Source organism: Octopus sinensis, unplaced genomic scaffold (assembly GCF_006345805.1).
Source record: "Octopus sinensis unplaced genomic scaffold, ASM634580v1 Contig18048, whole genome shotgun sequence".
Taxonomy (NCBI): domain Eukaryota; kingdom Metazoa; phylum Mollusca; class Cephalopoda; order Octopoda; family Octopodidae; genus Octopus; species Octopus sinensis.
In genome coordinates, this window is record NW_021835497.1 from 33127 (window position 1) to 45699 (window position 12573).

General features: G+C 36.5%; 1 protein-coding gene across 1 annotated transcript; it reads left to right on the forward strand.

The window, feature by feature from the left end:
* The first annotated feature begins 3705 nt into the window (after positions 1–3705).
* On the forward strand, positions 3706–7020 carry LOC118761855. Its single transcript, XM_036500022.1, has 2 exons — positions 3706–5190; positions 6337–7020. The coding sequence occupies exons 1-2, from the start codon at positions 4222–4224 to the stop codon at positions 7018–7020; spliced, it is 1653 nt and encodes a 550-aa protein (XP_036355915.1). The 5' UTR covers positions 3706–4221.
* Positions 7021–12573: the final 5553 nt, after the last annotated feature.

Below are 12573 nucleotides of genomic sequence, written 5' to 3' on the forward strand. Positions count from 1 at the left end.
CTGGCATGCGTAGGACAGTTGACGAGGAAGTAGTGAACCAGAGGACATTGCTGAGCTCCAATGAAAGATTTGGCAAGATTTGGCAAGATTTCTACAGCTGGATGATCTTCTTAACACCAGATGCACACATACACGTGTGTGTGTGTGTGTTTATGCATGCATAAGAGTATATGAATGCATAAACATGGGTTTACTTATGTTTTATTGCACATCTGATTTTGTATGCTAGCATGGGTTAGGTGAATATATTATTGTAGCCTTGTTTTACAGACAGACAGCCTTCCTATTGCTCCCCCAAAACCATTTTGCAAGAACAAAAGTTCTTATTTCCCATGTCTTCCAAGGTGGGGGTGATTGGTTGACAGATGTTTCTGCTTGGAGCAACTTAAAAAGATTGCAAACATAAACAAATGCACAGACACCTACGCGCACACACACTCAGCTCGAGTTCACTGCTTCCTGTAGCAGAAACAGCTGGAAGCTAATGAAGGTGTCTACGTAACTCTTGTTCTTTTGTCGTTCATTGATTCATAGCTATAAACATACATAGACACAGATATTTGTACATGGGTGTGTGAAGGTATATATATGTATATATATACATATATATATATATATATCATCATCATCATTTACCATCCGCTTTCCATGCTAGCATGGGTTGGACGGTTCAAATGGGGTGTGGGAGGCCTGAAGGCTGCACCAGGCCCAGTCTGATCTGGCAAAGTTTCTACAGCTGGATGTCCTTCGTAACACCAACCACTCCGTGAGTGTAGTGGGTGCTTTTTATGTGCCACCGGCACGGGGGCCAGGCGATGCTGGCAATGGCCATGATCGGATGGTGCTTTTTATGTGCTACCAGCACGAAGGCCAGTCGGGCGGCGCTGGCAACGGTCACGTTCAGATGGTTCTTTTACATACCACCGGCACTGGTATCACAACTACAATTTCCATTGATGTTGATCGACTTGGATTTTGATTTTGATATATATATATAAATATTTAGCAGAAGTAACAAAGTGACCCAAGATCCAAAAGTTTCGTTTAATAGCATTTATCAAACTGGTTCTTTGGAGGTATATTCCCAGACCTCCAAAATCCAGTTTGATGAGTGTCAACTCTCGGACCTTGAGTCCCTACTGTCACGCCCCTATCACCCCTACCTCTATCTTTCATCTCTCAACCACTCTCTCTTCTTCTTTTCACTCTACTATCTTACTGCTGTAACAAAGATTGGCAGTAAATCTCTTCTCTTCACCATTCTTCCAATGAAACTAGGGATGTTACTGGACCTACCTGAGTCTCTCCCCAACACTCAGCCACTCCTTTTCATATATTTATTACCCTAGATCTCTCACACATCCCAAGGTATATATCAAACCCAGATATTGAGGGAAACCTTTAGTTTTGTCAAAGACATGGCCATCGTCTCTAGCGATGGTGCCATAAGATGCACCCATTGCACATTGTGCAGTGGTTGGTGTTGGGAAGAGCATCCAGCTGTGGAAAGATAACCAGAAAATGTAACTTCAGGCAAGATATTCTTTGAACCATCCAACCCATTCCAGCATGGAAAGTGGGGGTAAAATGATGATCATCATACATACATACAGATGTATGGATGTATAAATATACATGTGCATCCTTGTGTATATATTATACACATTCATTCTATCATATATACATATATATGTATGTATATCCTGAAGAAGGTCTCTTTTATTTTTCATTCCTCCTGGGGTCAATAGAGTAACAGTCATTATTTCATAGACCAAGGAGGCGGTGGAGGATCATTCTGATGATGATGGGTCACCAGAATGTCATTAAACACCCCACCAATATTTCCTAATCCACCTCATTAAACCCCCAATACTTCATAATAAACTACACCAAGTTATAACTCCTCACCTCACACAAAACAAAACACACTTCACCTGCCAAACCCCTTTTTCATACAAACACATCTTTCTCATTGCTACCCAATCATTGTCCCTTATATTAAAGATAATTAAGATGAACCTACCTTTCATTAATTGGGCTTATTCATTAACCAATCTTTATGATCTCAATCAGCAACAAATAATAACGATCCTCTCAACATGCTGTCTATCAGTGTGATTATATGAAAGCCCATCTTTGGATAAGCTTTCCGAGCTAATCAATGTTGTGTATGATAATTGTGTGGATTATATTGAAATGTCGAGAGATTTACAAGCATTTGTCAGGTTAAGAACAGTTTTATCTCCAGCTTTATTCGTATCTGTGAATCCAGGTAAATATGATGGAAACCAAGCCAACTGTCACATCATTTCCAGTGCATATAATTATTAATAATACTTATATTCCTGATTTGTAGGGATGTGGCATTTCATTATGCAACCATAAATTCCTGTAAAATATATTAAATCGTTTTAGAAGTCAACACCACATTCTACTTTGTTAGCAGTGTTTATCACATTATTCTATTGATATTCCATAGAAATTATAGTTGGCTCTGATTTTTTGCTAAAACCTTTCCTATCGAGATGTCAGATGTAAACAAACAATGAGATACACAATGAGAACAAAAAACAGATGTTTTTCTCTTTGATCCCATTGTTTGTTTCCGTCTGACATTTCGATATGAAATGTTGTAGCAGGAAATCAGTCCTGGCTATAATTTCTACCGATAATATCTGTAGAAATAACCTCAACAAAATATTTATATTCCTTCTTACTACAAAACCTTTCACCATCACTTATATTCAGTCAATAAAGATAATGGGTTATTTATATCTTCAAGTTTTATTTCTAATGATTATTCCATTGGAAACAGTTTAAATGTTTAACTTCACTGTCAAATAAACAATTTGTTTAATATATTTAATGAAATGTGTGTTTCCTTGAAATTCTTTGAATGAATCAAGTAAATATTATTTTATCAAAAGCTTTTCACAAAACTAATAAAGTTTTCATTTTATTTCAGCTTTCATGTAAAAATTAGTGAATTTTGAAGAGATAAATTGTATTCGAAAGGAAGAAGAAAACAAAATCCACAGAAAAGAATATATTTAACAGAAAAAGATAATAATTCTATATTCATAAAATGGAGAAGATTAATGAAGAAAACAAAATGTTGGCTCTCATTCCTGCCACAGTCTGTGATACAACAGCAATTTATAAGGAAACTACACCAAATCTTCCCCAAACATTACACACAAAACACAAAGAAAACAGAAGAACAGGAAGAAAAGACACAAAGAAATCTAAAGAACAGGAAAAGTCCATGTTACCAAGTTTTCTTCATATTGTGACATGTTACCGAACACTAATCAAAACAGACCACATCAATATGTTTATAGATTATGTAAAGGATAAATGTAATCACATGGACTCTCTGGGTTTAAATGGATCTCGAATTTTACGTAATATCAAACGTAAAATGCCAAGATTTCTGGAATTTGCAAAACAAAATAATGATTTTGTTCACCTAAACCTTGATTGGTTTCAACAAAGACTCTTTGACATTTATGTCACCTGTAACCCATACAACCACAAGACCATTGAACCACCAAAAGTAACCACAAAATTTCGTCCTCTTCGGCCAGTTGTGACCAGAGAAGTAGAGATTGAGGAATCTGGTGAAGACTTAAGCAACCCAATATCCAATATTGTTGTCATACAAGGGGGTATTGTAACATATTCCCGCCACTTTATGACATATGTTGTATAACAAGAGACGGCAACAGAAACGATGTTCGTTGCTCATCTTCTGTCACTGATTTTACCAGAATCAGTGAAGACACAGTCCTCGCCACCCTGCCCTTCCGAAAAATGATTCTTATTATCAACCCTTTAAGTTTGAGAATCAAAAGAATTCAGCTAGGATTAATCTTGGTTTCTTATTTGGAACATTCTACGCTTATAGGTGTAGAAATGTTTGGTCGGACCATATACGTCATTGACTGGGAAGAGAATAGAATAAAATACGAATTCATAACGAAAGAAACCCCTTCAGATTGCTGTAGGAGCACAAAATAAACTCTTAGTATCCTTTTCCAATATTAACAGGGTTACCTGTTACAATGTGGATGGTCAGCAGTTATTTGAGGTGGATACAAATTCCCTGGACATTCCAAGCCACATCTCTGTGTACCAAAACCATTTTTATGTCCTTCAGGGACATATTATTTATCGGATATCAGGTACAGGTGCTGTGACAACAAGAGAAATTGGCATGAAATGCCGCCATATTTCTGTTGGCAAAGAAAACATTTTTGTAAACGATTATTTGATGTCCTTCATATCATTGGAACAAATGAAGACTTTTGGCCCAGGCAGTCATATAACCCCCAGCTATGGACCCCAACATTGAACAACTATATTTATATTGAGGATTGCTACAACATTACTAATATTCTACCTATGTCTACATCTTCTATATTAATAATTTACAAAAACAAGAAAGCTAAATTATTCACTGATAACGGGGAAATAATTAACCAAAATAATTCAGTTTTCCTTGAGCCTCCTTCTTTCTGTTGTAGAATAAACGCAAACAGATTCCTGGTATTTTATTGTGAAATGAAAGGATTTCAGTATATCACCTGTCCTGAACTAAGAAAAGGCCCTTTAATAAAGGTGCAAACTGGTTACATGAAAATATGTCATATTGTATCAAATAAGTGTCTGGCTGTGACCACCACTGAAAACAAAAGTGAGGTCCATATCCTCTTGATCAACGAAGATAAAGTTGACATTGCAGAAAGAATTTCTCTGGGACATCATAATGTCAGCATTGCTGCAACTCCAATTAATTTTGTAGTTGTAGATGGAAACGAAAATAAAATGGTATTTTATTCCACATGTGGTGAAGAACTTTTTCAAAAATACCTTCCATTCTATGGCCACCCTCATCACATTTACTCTGATAATGTTTATTTCTATGTCCTCTTCAGGAGACACTCTATTCTCAGATGTTACGATCTATATGGACAAATGAAGTGGCAGTGGGAACTGCCTTTCCCTGTTCACACTCACATTGCTGTTTTCCAAGGAACTCTTTATGTCCCGGACTCTCAACTCAACAGGGTTCTTCTTTACAAGTATCAAGACCGGTCGTCTGCCTGCCTTTTACCCATTAAAAATCCTTACATCAGAAATCTAAATCTACGACTCAAAGAAAAGGAGAATGACCAAAAACTTGTCATTGTCGAAATATGTAATCTGTCCAATGGACAGTTGGTGGTGTCCGACATCAACCATGATTGCTTGTTGTACATTTCTGAGGAAGGAGACATTGTGTCCAGATTATCTCTGCCGTCTACAGCCACAGATATATGTCGATGGGATTCTAATCATATAGGGGTCACATTACCCCTACAGAAACAATTAAGGGTCATTGGAAACCAATCAAAGACAGTGAGAAGTGTATCATTTAGGCAGCCTTATGTACGGATGTGTAAGATGGGTGAATGTGAAATTGTTTGTTATTGTGATAAACCATCACATTTAGACATTTTAGCAATCAATTATTATAATCAAGTCGAAGTAATTAAGACAATTAATATCCCTGTGTTTGTGAAATCATTATCAATAGACAAGAAAACAGAAAAGCTATTAATTGTTACTAGGGGAAAAGTTTTTCAGTACAACACTAGAATAGGTGGTGGTGGTCATGGCGTTTGTCAGATGGTCCCCAGTGTTTTAATGTCCCAAGTGAAATGTCCCCTCAGTCTCCAAGGTGGATCTATTGACCAAACGTTTGTTTATCTGATAGACAGAAGCCGTATGTTTGCCATAAACGATCAGAATTTGTTGGTTAATGATCTCGTTACTAATAATCAACTTAATTATTATATCGACCTGGTGGATGTATTTTCCAGACACATTTCTCTCAGTGAAATGTTGTCTTCCACTTTATATCTACAGGACCTGACAGTTTCTGATAAAGCCAGACATATTCCTCTCCCTAAACATTTGGGAGACATAGAACCAGCAAAGATTGAACGTTTGGTTCTTACTGAAAATAATCTGATTGCAGGATATGACTGGAAGAATGGAAACATTAAGATATTCACATTGGATGGTCACCTATTGGATTCAATCAAAGTGAATGTTTATGATTATACTAAAATGTGTCGATGGCAGTCAAACACACTGGTCATTACTAATAGGGATCTTTATTATAATAAATACCAACTGGTCATTACGAATAGGGATCATTTTGATGATAATAAATACCAACTGTTGACATTAAAAGTGGAATTACCATTGTCGTTGGTAATTTACAAAACGAGAAATAAATATGAATGTGTGGCTTCTTTATCAAATAATCAACTGGTTTTGAGTGAAGAGGGAGATGGAAGACATTTGCATTTTGTTGATATTGATGAAATACATTCGAGTGTGAAGGAAATAAAGAAAATAAACATACCTGAACTATTAATGGAGAGAAACGAAGATGGAAATTATTCTGATGGAATCCTGGAAATTAAAGTTACTGATGGAGATGTCATCATTGTCTTAAACACGAGATTCATCATTTTCTTCAACAGAGGTGGTCAATATTTACATTCAGTCAGACACTACATGGAGGATTTGGGGGGTGATGATGACACGATGACAATTGATGACAGTTTTTTGTACATTCAATGTGGGTGGGAGAAATCTTTACATTTATATAAATATCGAAACATTTTGTGTTTGACCCAGAATGGGGAATACAAGAGAATATTTTTAAATAAAAGAATTTATAAAGATAAAGTAGATTTCTTCAGTATAGACTGTAAAGGACCAAGGTTTGTTGGAAGCCCCTGGAAGGAAGAAAGGAATGAATTGTATGTTGAAGGGTTGTTTATGGTGAATCGAGACAGCTTCCCAGTTGCTCGTTTACAAACAGACGAATGTCCTGTTCAAGTAAAAGATTTTGATGTCTCTGAGGAAGGAAAGACAGTGTGTGTGAAAAAGCCAATAATGGAAATGTTAAAATATTCGATGAAGATGGCCAGTTGCTACGTCACAGAAATGTTGCAAGTTTAGTTGTGGTGTGTGTTTTACACAAGAATCACACATAATGGCCACGGTTCCTAAAAGGAAAGAAAAATTTCAACTGAATGGAGAAGATTTGCAGACATCTCAAGTTTGGTCGAGTCTCATCCCTTATGGTGTAATATGGAGAAAAGTGGCGGGTATTTACTGGTGTGTACATAATGAATTGATTGAATGTCATTGCATAAAAATTGATGGGGACCAAGTGAACATTCTGGAATCTGTGTCATTATCAATTCTTGATTCTGGTCTTCGTTTCCCTTCCATTACATCTGAAACGAACAAGGAAATATTCAGTAATGAATTAATTAATAAATTGGAATACAGAGGAGGAGATGGAGAAGTAGGAGGAAGAAGAAGAGGTAAATCAGGTGAAATAATTGGTAAAGGTAGATTAAAGGTGAGATGTGGTAATTACATAGCGGAGATTAATAATTCAGGAATTGATGAAATATCAGTGAGGAGACTTCCATATAGGACAGCAATGGTCCCTTTTTCCATTCCTGCATTCGAGGAACCTGTTGATTATGATTGTGGGGACATTAGGGACCGGAACAGTAAACTAATTAAGTTAGATGAGAATGTGAGTGTGTTGATGTTTCGAGAAAGTGTCACATTAATCAGAACAACAACAACAACAGTGGACATACTTCAACATGAACAACAACAACGACCAGCACTGGACATATGTCGGTGGACAGAGGAATGTTTCATTGTCGCCTTTGGGAGAGAAATGAGGGTCTTCAACAGGGATCTCCGTCGTTTAAAAACCATCAGAACTGAGAAATACTACAACAGGATTTATAAATACAACGACAATCAACTCGTGTGTGGTGGTCATTATATTAGAGACATAACTCAAGAAGAGAGAGACAAGAAATATGAAAGAATATGGAGAAACAACAAGGATTACTATTATTGCAAAGACCGCAACATCTTTGACCCTTATTATGTGGATGTGGTTGATATCAAAGATGGGAAATGTAAAGATGAAGTGTGTCGTGGGAAGATGGGGAGATGGGAAAGGTTGGAGGGAGATGAAGGGGTGTTGGATGATGTGGGAGTCACATCTTTTGGTGATGTTGTTGTTGTGAGGAGGGAGATGGAGTCTAGATATTGGGAAGATTTGTGTTTTGTGGAATGGTTCAGGGAAAAGTCTTTGGTGAGGAGGATAAGAATAGAAGAAGGAAGGTTTTTTGGTTGGGAATATTATATTGCAAGACCTCGTCTGACCATAATTGGTGAATGTGTTTATATAACAGATTTCAGAAACAATATTTACGAAATACCTGGACATATTGAAGAGGAAACATCTGAAGATGATGAAATCCTGGGATTAAAAGATAATCCAAAATATTTACTCCTCAGAAAGGATGATAATGAAGTCGTTGAAGTTCTTGGTTTGGATGTTTCAGACAATTCTTTGATGGTTTTTGGAATTATTCCTGGACGTCAATCTTTTGCTTTCTTTTATTTTGACAAATAATATTTTCCAGAAATATTAAACTTCAATCTTCTTCTTCTTATTATTGTTGTTGTTGTTGTGTTGTAAATGGCTTCGCCCGGGAATCGAACCTGCATCGCATACATTGCATTCTACACACTAACACTTATTGTTGTAACATTCTCAACACACTCTCTTGTGCGTGTGTGTGTATATTTATATACAGTATATGTACATGTGTTTATATATATATACACAGATATTTAGGAATGTATGTATAGAAATAAGGCTATAAGTATGTATGTTTGTGTGTGTATATATATATATATATATATATATATATATATATATATATACGCATGCATGTATGTATAGGAATGTCTGGTCCGAAACCAGAGACTTTCATAATCATTGATTCTCCATTAAAAGGCAGACGACCACCACCGCCGTCTCCGCCGTCGTGGTCGTCGTCGTCGTCGTCGTCTCCGCCGTCGTCGTCGTCATCATCATCATCATCATCATCACCATCATCATCGTCATCATCATCGTCGTCGTCATCAGCGTTGTGTGTGCGTGTGTGCAGTCTGCAGTTTTTAACGTTTAATAAGAATAGATTGTTGTTGTTGCAGTGACATTCCAACTGCACACACGCACAAACATTGCCTTTCGTCCTCGTAGGGTTGTTGTTGTTGTTGTTGTTGCTGTTGGGGGTTCATAAAAAAAGAGAAGGACACTTTAAGAAGCATTCAGTAAAAGCTTTACCATAGCTGGTCATTTTTCCTGCTAGAAATAGAAACCACTCCATTTTTCATATAAAATTTGAAGGACACTTTAAGAAGCATTCATAAATAAAATAACCTATATATGGTCTCATTTCATGCTAGAAGAGCCACCTAAACCTTCACATTTTTATTTCATCACAAATAAAAATCGAAGGACAATTTCAAACCATCCATGTCAAATATTGTCCTATAGATGGCTAACATGATGCTAGAAATAACAGCCAAATACTCTGAAATTTGTATCGTTTTTCATAAAAAAATTAAGGAGACTTTAAGAAGCAACTCTAAGATATTGTCCTGCGGCGGTTTAAGTGTAAAATATTATAAAAGTATGCATCTATGAGTTTTATGTGTTTAAAAAACATAGCAAAGACATGTGTGTATATGTAGGTATATACATGTGTATAAAGGTATTCATTTGAATGAAATTTGGTAGAAATAACTTTCAAACGATGTAGATTACGATTAAAAAGAAATGTGTTGGCAAAATGTTTTGTAAGGTGTCGAGGGAAAAAATGTGTGATTTAAGGGAGATTTGGCTGTTGTTTCTAGCACACCACCCTCCTTGTTTTCTTTTTTTTTTTCTCATTTTTTCCCTCAGAAACACATTTATGTTATAAAAAAATAAAAAGTATATTTAAAAAATCTCTGATTATTTTTAGCCCCACTACCCGGCCCCCGATTCTTTCTCTTTATATAATTGTAAAATATTGGAGAGCCTGAGAAGATTCTTGCTGGGATTTATCCACAGGGATGTAAATAAGAGCTTTGTAAAAGAGGATTTCTTTTGAGAGCATCCTTTTCTGTTAGAAAATGAAAGTGGAAGTTTCATTAAAAATATCCATTTTCCTGGAAGTTATGAGGAAACAAAGTCGATGGGGTGTTCATCTGTAGTTATGCCACAGGATGTATATATATATATATATTAACTGTAGAAATGTAGGTGTGTATATATATATTATATGTATGTGTGTTTGTGTATACATTTATTCATGTATATGTACAAGTTTAAAAAAGAAATATCAAAAGATGTTGGAATATTTGAGGTATTGGATAATTTCCGACTCTATTGTATAGGATTGCCGATACATTTATATAGGAATATAAATATACATCATAATTATACCCACAGGAAAGCAGAATATTATATATACATGCATATTCACATATAAACTCAGATATATATACATATAATTATACATTATTATACGTAGACTTCTTGCACACACATAGAAAAGACAACGGGTAAATCCATCTGTGACAACCCATGCTTAAGGGTGTCTGGTGATATTTCTGGTCTGGTATCACACAAACCGCCCAGTCTGGAGTCTCTCTATAACTTCTGCCGCTTCCCGTTCAATTGTTTCTATCTGTTGCCTAGCAACGCTAATTTGAATGACAAAAAACGTGGAGAAAAAGGCGGGAAATTTAGACAAAACTTTGTCTAAATTATTTATTTAAAATCAAAGAGACATTGTCAGCATTTTTATGAATTAAATAATAATTAATGAGATTAAAGGTCTCACAATTAAGTCATTAATTAGGAATTATAATTAATTTGGACGTGAAAAAAAGGGAAAACTAACGGATGTGTGTATATGTATGTATTTATGTATGTACATAAGCAGGTAAATATTATATATGTAAGTGTGTATGAATATTTACATACGTCTATAGAGAGAGAAAGGGGGAGAGAGAGGGTGGAGTATTACACATGTATACACATAAGACGAACGATGACTGGGGTGTGTCTGTGTGTGTGTATACACGCCTGTTTATGTTTGTGCGTGTGTGTGTATTTATGTGTGATGTTGTGTGTGTGTGTGTGTGTGTGTATCCGGGAACGTCACTTTCTGCCTCTCTCTCTATATCTGACTGTCTCTCTATCTATCTATCTATCTATCTATCTATCTATCTATCTAGCCATTTGACTGCGGCCATGCTGGAGCACCGCCTTTAATCGAGCAACTCGATCCCGGGACTTTTTCTTTCGTAAGCCCAGTACTTATTCTATCGGTCTCTTTTGCCGAACCGCTAAGTAACGGGGACGTAAACATCGGTTGTCAAGCAATGCTAGGGGGACAAACACAGACACACACACACACACACTCATATATATATATATGCATATATACGACGGGCTTCTTCAGTTTCCATCAAACAAATCCACTCACAGGGCTTTGGTCGGCTCGAGGCTATAGTAGAAGACACTTACCCAAGATGCAACGCAGTGGGACTGAACCCGGAACCATGTGGTTGGTAAACAAGCTACTTACCACACAGCCACTCCTGCGCCTACACACATACACACACACACACACACACACACACACACACACACACATATATATAATATTAATTAAGGGTAGAAATTGATATTTATCAATTAAGACCAGTGGTCTAGCATATTAAAAAAGAATCCGAAGATTAAAAGGGAGACAGAAATTGTCACATGACTGTGATGTCTGTAAAAATTCCTTCTCTCAAAAGGCTTACTTAAATAAGCACAAACGTATTCATACGGGAGAGAAACCATTTCACTGCGACATTTGTGGTAAATCATTCTTTCAGAAAGGTAGCTTGACGTCACACAAACGTCTTCATAAAGGAGAGAAGCCTTATCACTGTAATGTCTGTGGTACATCATTCTCTGACCAAAGTATTTTAACTACTCACATACGTGTTCATACAGGGGAGAAGCCATATCACTGCAACATCTGTGGCAAGTCTTTCTCTAAAAGTATTACCCTAACTAAACACAAATGTATTCATACAGGGCAGAAACCATTTGACTGTGACATCTGTGGTAAATCATTCTCTCGAAATTATAACTTGACTGTACACAAACGTATTCATACTGGGGAGAAGCCTTGTCACTGTGATGTCTGTGGTAAATCATTCTGCCAAAGTGACAGCTTAGCTACTCACAAACGTTTCCATATAGGAGAGAAGCCATATGACTGATATCTGTGGTGAATCATTTCCTATAAGTACTTAATTAGTCACTGACATATCTATACAGGAGAGAAACCAGATGATTGTGGAGTCTGTGGTAAATCATTCTCTTCAGCCAGTCTCTTCATTACACACAAACGTATTCATACAGGAAAGAATCCATTTCACTGTGACATTTATGGCTACCCTCATCACATCTACTCTGATATGTTTATTTCTATGTCCTCTTCAGGAGACACTCTATTCTCATATGTTACGATCTATATGGAGAAATGAAATGGCAGTGGGAACTGCCTTTCCCTGTTCACCCTCACATTGCTGTTTTCCAAGGAACTCTTTATGTCCCGGACACTCAACTCAACA